At 46.9% G+C, this 13,274-nt stretch overlaps 1 protein-coding gene across 1 annotated transcript in view; it reads right to left on the bottom strand.

Annotated features, from left to right (window-relative positions):
* The window catches only part of LOC147016611 (uncharacterized), a 62,742-nt gene extending 53,424 nt beyond the window's left edge, over window positions 1–9,318 (bottom strand). The window contains exons 1-3 of the mRNA XM_085847947.1: window positions 9,254–9,318; window positions 5,999–6,162; window positions 5,002–5,061 (exon numbers count right to left, since the gene is read on the bottom strand). Of these exons, the coding sequence (XP_085704073.1) occupies window positions 5,002–5,061; window positions 5,999–6,162; window positions 9,254–9,267 (238 nt within the window). The 5' untranslated portion in view covers window positions 9,268–9,318. The remainder of the gene's footprint in view (window positions 1–5,001; window positions 5,062–5,998; window positions 6,163–9,253) is intronic.
* Between the last annotated feature and the right edge of the window lie 3,956 nt (window positions 9,319–13,274).

Below are 13,274 nucleotides of genomic sequence, written 5' to 3'. Positions count from 1 at the left end.
CACGTGCAGCCATGACGTCACCGTGCGCAAAAAAAAAAAAAAAAGCCCCACGTCTCGAGGGGTTCCCCACGCGAACACATGTGCTTTGCCCGTTGGAGCTTAACACACACGATCGCGTGGAGAACCCGTCCGGTCCAAATCCGTAGTCCTGCCTAAACTTTGTCCGTCCGCGGGATCGGCAAATCCACCGCGTGCGTTTCCGGACCGGGACTTCACTCTCGCAAGCGAGCACGTGGTGGTCTCGTGCGTTGCACAGCACGAACCGCGTGCTCACTGCTGGGCGAACCCGGCACGGTCCCCGAAACAACTACAGCCGCTACTCGGCTTTCTTTACTCACATGTCTCCGTCGTCGCCTCCATTCCACACACGCATACCTGCGTGTTACGACGCACACAGTCCACTCAATCACATTCACTCCGGGAGACGCGGCTGCGTGCTCCCGCATGCCAACCGACATCTCCCTCTCATACCGCTCTCTCACACACACGGTCTCCCTGGCACACAGCGACCTTGCACATGGCCGTTCACTCACGCGTGCGGGGCACTCACCCGCGGTGCCTCACTCGCACTCCGTGCCTCATCCACACACGCGGGGGCACTCACCCGCGGTACCTCACTCATACACACGGCGACACTCACACACGCGGTCTCTTCCACACACGGTCCCTCACCCACACACGCGGGGGCACTCACCCGCGGTGCCTCACTCATACAGGCCGTTTCACTCACACCCACGGCCTCTTCCACACACGGTGCCTCATCCACACACGGCGTGCTGGGAAGCACGTACTCTGGCACCATCGCCACCACACCACTCACACACGGGGTCGCTTCCACACACGGGGACGCACTCGCACCTTGCACCACACACACAGGGACAACCACACTGGGGATTTGCGTCCCCACAAGGGTCTCCGGGGCCTCTATACCCCCCAAGCTCTCCGTGCACCTGTCCACAGCACTCGTCCCCCCAACCTCGCAAAGCACGACCGAACTCACCTGGTCGTGATCCGCCTCAAGGGGGCAGACTCCCTCCCCTCGTTCCTGGAGGAGGCCATCCAGGTGCTCGCACTGGGTCTCTACCCAGTCCGCCAGCTCACCCCCATTGTCCTCCACTGCCTCCGTGTGTGTGTGCACGTCACTTACCCCGTCTTCCTCGTGTAGTCTTTCCTCTATTTTTTCTATCTCCCGTGTCTCTGCCAACTCTTCACCCTTTACCTCCCTTGTCTCAACTATTATTTCCTTTGTCACGGCCTTCATGCCCGCCTGCAGGCATCGGCCCATGTTCTGCGTCTCACCCCGCAGCTTTTTCATCTCTTCCCTCATTTGCTGTGTATTCGCATCCATCGTCGTTTTCACTTCATTTGTATTTGTATCCATCTTTTTGTTCATTTGTTGTGTATTCGCATCCATCTTTCGTGTATACGCATCCATCTTTTCGTTCATGCCTTTCATATCCGCATTTATTTGTTGTGTATTCGCATCCATCCTCGTTGTCATTGCCGCCAGCATGGCGCATAGCTGGGCCATGTCGGGTGCGCTTGAGTGAGCCGTTTCGGCAGGGGTTGGGGAAGGGTTTTGGTGGAGAGGGGGGGGGGGAGGTGTCATACACGGCGGCCGCTGCCGCACCTATTTCGGGCTCTGGGTTCAGTTGGGCGAGTCCGTGTTCCTGCACAATCAACATTTCCTGCACGGGGATTCCATCCTGGACCATGGATTCTACATTACTACACATATACATTTCTAATACCCCCGGCTCCCGCTCGCCTTGAGACGCCATCTTGCTTCTCGTGAAGGGTTAATTTGCTCGCTCGTAATTTGGAGGGAATCGGGGGTCGCTCCTCTCACCCCTGGACCGATTCCCGTGAATTTAGCCGGAGACAGGAGAGCCTGTTTTCCTGTTCTCCGATATCAGTGCCGCGAGGAGGGCGATGAATTTGTATCGCACGACCTGACACCAGTGTTGCGGTTTTCGCGCCCGCCGGCGTGCTGACGGCCACGTAACTCGAATCGCGGCACGTCGCCCACCAGACGGACAATCCAGTCGTGACCCTCTCGGACTAACGCCGGGAACCAGTCACGGGTGGACCTTTCGGTCTCACCGCGATCGAGACAATCAGCCCCGCGTGGGATAGGGTTGCTCGCCAAATTCGACCTACCTAAGTACCCACGCGGAGGGTAGACCGGGCGATCGCACCTCGCCGCAGGTCGACTTCGGACACGGGCCACTTAAGCGACCCGTTCCGTACTATCAGAATAACCGAGCGGTGTTATCGTCGACCTCGACGGTTCGATTAATTATCGGGCGTATTCAGCCCACTACCAACCCTTTACGTGAAGCAAGATGAGGATTCAATGGGAGGAAAAGACGAAGCGAAGCGGGAGAACAGTTCAACAATAAAGCACATTTATTCGCGGCACACGGGAAGCACACAAATACAATTCCACCAAAAGCACACAAAAAAAAAAGAAAACACAATTCCATTTACACAAAAAGCAAATATAAAAGTGAAAACACAGTGCAGAGCTAATACCGACTACCGAGCACACGGCAACACTTATACAATTCTACTTCTGACAGACGGCGCCGACAACACATACCCAAAACCAAGGAAAAGAACATCCCCAAGAATGAGGCGGGCCTGAGGCCGAGACCGGGTCGCGCCTACCCGTCTGGTGATGAGACGCGGAGCGAGCGATGGCGCCCTCACTCCGCGGGCCTCGCGGACAGTGCCTGGCAGGGGGTGGGAAAGGGGCCCCCTTGGTCGCACTATCTCAGCGCGGGGGAAACAGGAGGGGTTGCTGATGCTCGGGGTATGAGGATCTTTATTATCCCTGGTGTGCGTCTCCACCTCGGCCAGGTCGCGCTGCCGGCCTTCCTCGGGCGTGCAGCTCCCGGCACCGTCGCGAGCACCCGCTCGTCTGCCTTCGCCGCTGCCGCCTCTCCGCCTCTGGACTCTCCACCCTGGACTCTTCTTTGGGCTCTCCTCGTTCGACTCTCTTCAGCTTCTCCAGCTACTGCGGAAGGCCCGGGCTCCAGACTTCCACACTCTCTGACTGACGAACACGGTCCTTTTATCCCCCCGTAGCTTCGCCTTTGACCCCCTCCCTTTGACCTTTCACCTCGCTCCCCATTGGCCCGAGAAAAAGTGGGCGTGAAGGCTTTTTGATCCACAAATTTGCATATATCGATCGTCCTGGAGGCGGGGCCAAATCGCCCCTCGCTCACCGATTGGACGGCAAAAAGTGGGCGTGTGTCGTTTTTGATCCGTTTTTGAAGCACAAAATCCGTGATTTTGTACACGCTGTTCAACGTGCGCCCTGCACGAGTCCAACACCGGTACCCACAGCGGGGCAAGAACGGTGGCGATGCTACGGTTGCGAGGTGTGACGTGAAGGTCGTGGCGGTTGTGGTGAAGCGGCGTTGTGGTTGATGTTGTGGTTGTGGTGGTAATCATGGCGGTTGGTCCAAAATAAAGATAGTAAAAGAAAAACGGCTATCCTGAAGAGTCGCAGCTCGCATAAATGACATGTATTCCCACTAGACAACGGGTTTGGGCCTAACTACACATGCACTTACCGAGATACCTCACCTAAGGGACCTGAATGGTGGTTTGCGAATTTGGTAACCACAACAATATATATATATATATATATATATATATATATATATATATATATATATATATATATATATATATATATATATATATATATATATCAATTTTGAAAGCGTGGTAAAACCCTCTAATTACCTCCACCACCGAAGATGGACAGACATGTTTTCACCTCTGTTTGTCTCTCTGTCCATTTGTGAGCATGATATCTCAAAATGTTATGGTCAGGTTCGTACGAAACTTGGTGGACAGGTTGGGTGTGTGACATGGACTAAGTGATTTGATTATGGTGAAGATCCAGATGCAGATAAAATTTATATTTTAATGTTAAACTCAATCTCAATCTTGCATATGACAAATTACAGCTCACAGTTTGAAGTCGAAGTTGGACAGCTAAGTCACAGGATTATTGTTCGTTGGATTGCCCTTACTAAATAAATCATCAAATTTCCGAAGGTGACACTCGTTCACAATGTGACGAATAGTCTCATCTGGGTGATCACAGTCATATTTTGGGCAGTCACATTGTTTAAGTGATTCTTCACCATTTAAAGGTTAGGCCAAAAACTATATATGGCACGATATCTCAAAAATTTAGATGGATTTGGAAGACACTTGGTAGAGAGGTTGGGCGTGTGACAAAGAAGTAATTAAATTTTGATGATAATTTTTAAAGGTTATGGACGGGTTTGGCGAAAGCAAGTTGGATGAGTTTGGTCGGTGACAAGAACAAGCTAATTAGATTTTGGTTCAGGTCCGGATGCAGATCTGGCCCATCAATGGGATAAAAAAATGTAAACTGTTCAGTCTGGCTGGAGGTATACGCTCCACTGAGTGCTGTTCCAGTGAAATAACTGTGTTTATTGCGTAAATCATAGTAATAAATAAACTCAGTACACTTGTGCCTGAAACCTGATACACCATCGCAACGCTCCAAGAATAGTAATATTATTTTTTATGAGAGAGTTTGCGTTTTTACAACCACAGGTAGTCATCAGGCATTTGAGAGTTACAGCCTAAAGGCCCATGTTTGAAGCATCTCCAAGCCCGACGCATCACGGTACGTTTCTCAAAGCACACAAAGTAAATATATAAATATTCAGGATATCCGAGAAAATATCTGGGATCCACATTGACATGATTACCGTTTGGAATGCGATTGATATTCCTGATTTGTATAAACTCAAGTAAACAGGAATGGAGGATGAATAACATGGCTGGGATTTTCATTCACAATTTAATACCAAACTTCATGGATATTTGTTCCTCGGAAGAAATAACAAGTAACGGATACACCACTGTTGTCAAGTTTACTCTGGATTGTAACATTATTATCATAAACAATGACAACGAAATCATCAACAATGTGTTTGTGATTCAAACCTTCATCTTGAGGGAACGAATCATCGACAAACTCTGATTTCACCTTCACTTTTATAAAATCTGAAACAAAAACAATCCATTTAAACCAAACTATAAATATTCCAACAAAAAGTCTTGATCACAATATGGTATTAACAAGTGCTCACTTTACAATCTCAATGATATATTTAACCCCACCTACCCCTGTATATGATAGGGGAAGGATTATTGCTGTTTGTTATCGGGGTTATTTGTACAATGAGCGCTACAATTATGGTACCACAGAGTTTCTTACACCCCCTTCAGAGGACAAAACCAACATTGAGAATATTTATTTTCTTCCTGCACTTTTAATTTCCAAAATTTACGAGCTGTATCTCTGAGCTGGCTCACTTTCAAAATGAAATTTTGCATCAATAATGTGAATACGAAGTATGCGGAGGTGACATCGTTTGACCTTGACAAAATTTTAAGGTCATGACCTAATTATCGACATTTTTACATTTTCCACCATAACTTGACGAAGCTTTGTCCCATCAGAAGGAAATTGCCCTCTCTGGAGAGCTGAGAACAAGGCACATTTACGATTTATTTATATTCTTTTCTAATAATATTAATATGATGCTATCATCATGACTACTATTGTTGAGAGAAGCAGCCTTGGAAAAAGGGCACGATAATCTATCGATACACCTCAACACAGCGTTTGTCCAAGGTGGAAACCCCCTTGAGGAGAGAGGACAAAAAAAGTCACTACAACCTCCATCGTATGATCTTTAATCGCCCTGGCAAGTTTGATTGAGATTGGATAAGCAACGATGACATATTTTAGTATGATGCAAAAACAATGATGCAGTTCACATGATGTTTCGCTTTATTTGTTCGAACTCTAATCCAAGATGGTGGATCATACACGTGGTGACGTCACATGTATACATGTTCCACAGTGCACAGCATGAACCAGCACAGACTATGTACGGTAACAGGAAGAGCAAGGAACGGAGGAAACGGCACGTACCCGAACCCGACTCTTCGTCAGGTGGATCGACACTGGACCAGTGGTCTGCGGGAGAACCTCCTGGACTGACCGCGCTTCCTCCATCGGAACCGCTCGTAGATCCCAGAGGGTTCGTTCTGTGGTCTTCACCAGAGAGATCTTGGTTCATGGTGCACCGGAGGGGACTGTAAGGTAGAGCATGATAAAGTATGGTACTGTAGGGTAGAGTGCAGTAAAATAAGGTAGCGTGCAGTAAAGCATGATGCTGTAAAGCAATATGTAGTAAAGTTTGGTACTGCAAAGTAGATGTCGCAGAGTACAGTATTGTAGAGTGTAGTAAACGATGGTACTGCAAAGCAGTGTGCAGCTCATGTGTTGTAAAGTACAGTATTGCACAGTAGAGTGAAGTAAAGTACAGTATTGTAGAGTGTAGTAAAGTTTGGTGCTGTAAATTATAATGTGAAGTATGGCATTGTGAAGTTGGGAGTAGTAAAGTGTAGTACAATAAAGTAAAGTACAGTATAGTAAAGTATGGTACCGTAAGGTAGAGTTTAGTAAAGCCTGCTACTGTAAGGTTATATAGGATGAAGTAAATCACGGTACTATAAGGCACAGTGCAGTAAATAGTGCAGTAAAGTTTGGTACAGTACTGTATGGTTGTAAAGAGTGAAGTAAATCACGGTACTGTAATGTAGATTGTAGTAAAGCATGGTACTATGGTTATAGAGTGTAGTAAAGGTTGGTACTGTAAGGTTATAGAGTGTCGTAAAGGTTGGTACTGTAAGGTTATAGAGTGTAGTAAAGGTTGGTACTGTAAGGTTATAGAGTGTAGTAAAGGTTGGTACTGTAAGGTTATAGAGTGTAGTTAAGGTTGGTACTGTAAGGTTATAGAGTGTAGTAAAGGTTGGTACAGTAAGGTTATAGAGTGTAGTAAAGGTTGGTACTGTAAGGTTATAGAGTGTAGTAAAGGTTGGTACTGTAAGGTTATAGAGTGTAGTAAAGGTTGGTACTGTAAGGTTATAGAGTGTAGTAAAAGTTCATACTGCGAGGTTATAAAGAGAAGTAAAGGTTGGTACTGTAAGGTTACAGAGTTAAGTAAAGGTTGGTACTGTAAGGTTACAGAGTGTAGTAAAAGTTCATACTGCGAGGTTATAAAGAGAAGTAAAGGTTGGTACTGTAAGGTTACAGAGTGAAGTAAAGGTTGGTACTGTAAGGTTATAAAGAGTGAAGTAAAGGTTGGTACTGTAAGGTTATAAAGAGTGAAGTAAAGGTTGGTACTGTAAGGTTATAAAGAGTGAAGTAAAGGTTGGTTCTGTAAGGTTGGCACTGTAAGGTTATAGAGTGTAGTAAAGGTTGGTACAGTGAGGTTATAGAGTGTAGTAAAGGTTGGTACTGTAAGGTTACAGAGTGTCGTAAAGGTTGGTACTGTAAGGTTATAGAGTGTAGTAAAGGTTGGTACTGTAACGTAGATTGTAGTAAAGCATGGTACTAAGGTTATAGAGTGTAGTAAAGGTTGGTACTGTAAGGTTACAGAGTGAAGTAAAGGTTGGTACTGTAAGGTTATAAAGAGTGAAGTAAAGGTTGGTACTGTAAGGTTATAAAGAGTGAAGTAAAGGTTGGTACTGTAAGGTTATAAAGAGTGAAGTAAAGGTTGGTTCTGTAAGGTTGGCACTGTAAGGTTATAGAGTGTAGTAAAGGTTGGTACAGTGAGGTTACAGAGTGTAGTAAAGGTTGGTACTGTAAGGTTCCAGAGTGTAGTAAAAGTTCATACTGTAAGGTTACAGAGTGTAGTAAAAGTTCATACTGTAAGGTTATAAAGAGAAGTAAAGGTTGGTTCTGTAAGGTTGGTACTGTAAGGTTACAGAGTGAAGTAAAGGTTGGTACTGTAAGGTTACAGAATGAAGTAAAGGTTGGTACTGTAAGGTTATAAAGAGTGAAGTAAAGGTTGGTTCTGTAAGGTTGGCACTGTAAGGTTATAGAGTGTAGTAAAGGTTGGTACAGTGAGGTTACAGAGTGTAGTAAAGGTTGGTACTGTAAGGTTACAGAGTGTAGTAAAAGTTCATACTGTAAGGTTATAAAGAGAAGTAAAGGTTGGTTCTGTAAGGTTGGTACTGTAAGGTTACAGAGTGAAGTAAAGGTTGGTACTGTAAGGTTACAGAGTGAAGTAAAGGTTGGTACTGTAAGGTTATAAAGAGTGAAGTAAAGGTTGGTACTGTAAGGTTATAAAGTGTAGTAACGGTTGGTACAGTAAGGTTATAGAGTGTGGTAAAGGTTGGTACAGTAAGGTTATAGAGTGTGGTGAAGGTTGGTACTGTACTGTAAGGTTATAGAGTGTAGTTAAGGTAGGTACTGTAAGGTTGGTACAGTAAGGTTACAGAGTGTCATAAAGGTTGGTCCTGTAAGGTTATAGAGTGGAGTAAAGGTTGGTACTGTAAGGTTATAGAGTGGAGTAAAGGTTGGTACAGTAAGGTTATAGAGTAGTAAAGGTTGGTACTGTAAGGTTATAGAGTGTCGTAAAGGTTGGTACAGTAAGGTTATAGAGTGTAGTAAAGGTTGGTACAGTAAGGTTATAGAGTGGAGTAAAGGTTGGTACAGTAAGGTTATAGAGTAGTAAAGGTTGGTACTGTAAGGTTATAGAGTGTCGTAAAGGTTGGTACAGTAAGGTTATAGAGTGTAGTAAAGGTTGGTGCAGTAAGGTTATAGAGTGTAGTTAAGGTTGGTACAGTAAGGTTATAGAGTGTAGTTAAGGTTGGTACAGTAAGGTTATAGAGTGTAGTTAAGGTTGGTACAGTAAGGTTACAGAGTGTAGTAAAGGTTGGTACAGTAAGGTTATAGAGTGTAGTAAAGGTTGGTACTGTAAGGATAGAGTGTTGTAAAGGTTGGTACTGTAAGGTTATAGTGTCGTAAAGGTTGGTACAGTAAGGTTATAGAGTGGAGTAAAGGTTGCTACAGTAAGGTTATAGAGTGCAGTAAAGGTTGGTACAGTAAGGTCATAGAGTGTAGTTAAGGTTGGTACTGTAAGGTTATAGAGTGTAGTAAAGGTTGGTACTGTAAGGTTATTAAAAGTGAAGTAAATCACGGTAATGTGAAGTAGAGCACAGTAACGCACGGTACTGTAAGGTACAGTACGGTAAAGCACGGTACTGTAAGGTTATAGAGTGCAGAGAAGTACGCTACTGTAAGGTAGAGAGTAGTATACAACAGGTACACTATGGTAAATTAATATAGACCTTGAGGTTGTCGTGTTCTGGAAAAAATAAAACACGTGTCACGTACCTTCTCCAAACCATCTTATTCGCGGTTTCAAGACAACAGATTCTTCCCGTTAATCACGTGATCTCCATCATTGGCGCGAAAAATGTAATATATATAAATATATATACATATATATATATATACATATATATATACATATACATATACATATATATATATGCATGTATCGATCGAGATATATATATATATATATATATATATATATATATATATATATATATATATATATATATATATATATATATATATGTATCGCTGATCCACCTCCTTCGTATTCCCTGTTTCCTTCCTGAAAGTTCCTGTAGTATCCATCTTGTTTACCCCGTGTACTGCACCCCATCCCTCTCCCTTCCACAGATCTCCTTATGTCTCTGTTCCATACTGTTTTTTTCCTTCCCTCTCCCACCCCTCTTGTCTCCTGCTCCCCTTGTTGTATATTACTTGTACGTGGCCGTACGTGCAAAAAAAAAACTTTCAAACCGTGTGCCAGAAACAACCACACAGGCCGTTTCCTTCGTTCTCGCGTAGCCGTACGTTCGTGCCTGTACGTGCAAATCAAAAAAAAAAAAAACTTTCAAACAAACACACAGGCCGTTCCTTCACTCTCGTAAATGACGACTGGATTGGGGCATTGTGTTTATCTATAAATGCTCATAAGAAATCGAGAAATTATTAGAATACAGTGTCATCACTATCCGGAAGTGGTGCGTGCCCGTACGGAATGTTCACATGCATTCCACGAATTATCACTTGCATTGAAGTAACAACTGCTGTGATACTTACACACAGAGTTAATTAAAATCCAAATTAAAATCAAGTTTACCTCCTTGTCTTTGCTTGCCATGACATTCGCTGCCATTGACCATTGCCACTCCTACGCCACGGTAACTAAATGGCGCCCTTTCCCCATCAGCCATGCCGACGCAGCAACGTGTCTTGTCATTGGTTTGGTAAATAAATGGCCGCAGCAACGTGTCTTGTCATTGGTTTGGTAAATAAATGGCCATAACTTGGGAAACACTTGGCCGATTAATATTGTTGCGGATTCGCGCCCGCCGGCGTGCGAGCGGCCACGTAACTCTAATCGCGGCACGTCGCCCACCGGACGGACAATCCCGTCGTGACCCTCTCGGACTAACGCCGGGAACTAGTCACGGGTGGGCCTTTCGGCCTCACCACGATCGTGCCAATCGGCCCCCCGCGTGGGATAGGGTTGCTCGCCAAATTCGACCTACCTAAGTACCCACACGGAGGGTAGACCGGGCGATCGCACCTCGCCGCAGGTCGACTTCGGACACGGGCCACTTTAAGCGACCCGTTCCGTACTATCGGGATAACCGAGCGGTGTTATTGTCGGCCTCGACGGTTCCGATTAATTCTTGGGCGTATTTAGCCCACTACCAACCCTTTACGTGAAGTAAGATGGAGATTCAATGAAAGAAAAGACGAAGCGAAACGGGAAAACAGTTCAACATAATTCACATTTATTTCGCGATGGCACACGGATAGCACATATACAATTATACACCAAAAGCAAATGTAAAAGTAGAAGAAACACACAATAATGCACAAAAAGCAAATGTAAAAGCAAAACACAATGCAGAGCTAATACCGACTACCGAGCACACGGCAACACTTATACAGTTTTACTTCACAGACGGCGCCGACAACACATATACTCAAAGCAAAAGAAAAAGGGACCACCCTCCACTATGAGGGGGCAGACGGGCCTGGGGCCGAGACCGCGTCGAGCCTACCCGTCTGGTGATGAGCCGCAAAATGGCGGTGGCGCCCCGACTCCGCGGGCCTCGCGGACAGTGTCTGGTATGGGGTGGGAACGGGGCCCCCCCTTCTCGCACTATCTCAGCGCGGGGGGGGGGGAAACAGGAGGGGGTTGAGGATACCTCGCTGGCTCGGGTCCCGCGACGAGCGTCTCCACCGCGACCTCGGTCGCGTTATCGGCCTCTCCTCTCCGCAGCTCCCCGACTCTGACACGAGCGCCCTCTCGACTGCCTTCGCCGCCGCCACCTCTCCAACTCTCCCACTCTCCACAGCTCCGTCCAACTGCTTTCTCCGACTCTTCTCTTGACTGACTCTTCCCAACTCAACTTGCTCTTGACTCTTCCCAACTCAACTCAACCGACTCTTCCCAACTCAACTCCGAACTGACTCCTACTACTCCTTTTCGGCGAGCGAACGCGGCCCTTTATAGCCCCCCGTGGCTTCGCTCTTTCACCTTCGACCCTTTACCTCTGGCTGGCTCCCCATTGGACAGAAGAAAAGTGGGCGTGAATGCTTTTTGATCCGCGAATCTGCATATAGCGACCACACTCCGACGGCCAAATCGTTTTAGGGGCCGATTCCGACGACGGCCGATTTGTAAGATGGCCAAATCGCCCCACGCTCGCCGATAGGACGGAACAGAAGTGGGCGTGAGTCGTTTTTGATCCGATTGCTTCGGAAAGGCTGGCTTTTCTGCACCCGCTGCTCAGTGCGCGCCCTGCACGAGTTCAGGATCGGCGCCCACAAGCGGCGCGGGAATGGCGGCGACGCGATGGTTGCGAGAGCGAGATGTGACGGTAAGGGTCGTGGCTGTTGGTGTGAAGCGGCGTTGCGGTTGGTGGTTGTTGTGTGATGGTTGTTGAGACATGGTTGGTGGTGGTTGTGGTGTTGTAATGGCGGCTGGTCCAAAATAAAGATAGCAAAAGAAAAACGGCTATCTAAAAGGGTCGCAGCCCGACTGAATGACATTTATTTCCTCTAAACAACGGGTTTGGGCCTAACTACACATATACTTACAGAGATATCTCACCTAAGGGACCTGAATGGTGGTTTGCGAATTTCGTCAACCACAACACTACCCCCTCCCCTTTTTACAGACTCGTCCCGAGTCGTCAAATTTTCGTGTGCCATCATGTGTAGTTTTCCCCTAGTACATTTTACCAACGGATCCCCGAGTGCAACATTCATGGTATTCGTGTCCCCAAAATAAATAACCTGAGAGCTGAGTAACTACCTAAACAAACTCACTCACTCGGACGACTTAAATAAAATTGCCGGCGCGAAGACAGACATGCCGGGGGCGCACTCATATTTACAGTACATCTTAACCTTTACTTACAAATTTTACACTAAACCATGGCCCAGGATCAATGAACTCTGCAAAAAGAAAGCAGTTAGCAGGGATCCAGGCTGCTCGCATGCAGTGTCTGACTCAAACAATGCAGGTGACAGGGAACGTGGCCGGCTGCTCACACGCAGTCCAAGGCCTTCCCTTTTGAACTGAACGCAGTGAACCACAACGGTGCATGGGCTGCACAAATGCAGTCTCCGTGCCAGCTCAAGTGGCACACGCAATGAACACAACGAATGGATGGATGAATGGACGCAAACACGGTGCACAGGCCGCCACTGCAGGCCCGTGTTGTTGCTGCCAACAGGGCAGTTCTCGCAGCTTGCAAACTGTTGCTTTCTGATCCTGGCGCACATGGCAATGAACAAGCGGGGTGGCAAAGCAAAATTGAACGGGGGCTGGTGAACATGGGCAGTGGGCATGGCATGGCAAGGGTGAGCAGGCAAACAGCCTGCAGAACAAGGCCGCTGCAGGCAAACACAGCCGGCAGACGATCTGGCCGGCACAGGCCTTGAAGCACAGCAGCTGCAGACAATCCGACCGACACAGGCCTTGCAGCACAGCAGCTGCAGACGATCCAGCCGGCACAGGCCTTGCAGCACAGCAGCTGCAGACGACAGGCCTTGCAGCAAAACAACAGCTGCCGATGAAGTGGGCCGGCCTTTGCCTTGCAGCAACGCAGCCAGTTGATGAAGCTGGCCAGCCTTTGCCGTTCAGTGGAGGTTGGTGGAGGGAGTGCGGTGGTGCTGGCCACTCGGAAGGCGGGCTCGGACCTACCCTACGGTCTCCCTCCCAACCTATCGCCTTTGCCTGTCACTGTCTATACCCACTCCCTTAATTTGTCAAACCCCAATTTAGCCCCAACTCATTATTATTATTATTATTTTT

The sequence above is a fragment of the Eptatretus burgeri genome, chromosome 11, assembly GCF_056783735.1.
Source record: "Eptatretus burgeri isolate ZD-2024b chromosome 11, Ebu_testis_v1, whole genome shotgun sequence".
NCBI classification, from domain to species: Eukaryota; Metazoa; Chordata; class Myxini; order Myxiniformes; family Myxinidae; genus Eptatretus; species Eptatretus burgeri.
This window is presented reverse-complemented; position numbering and strand designations above follow the sequence as displayed.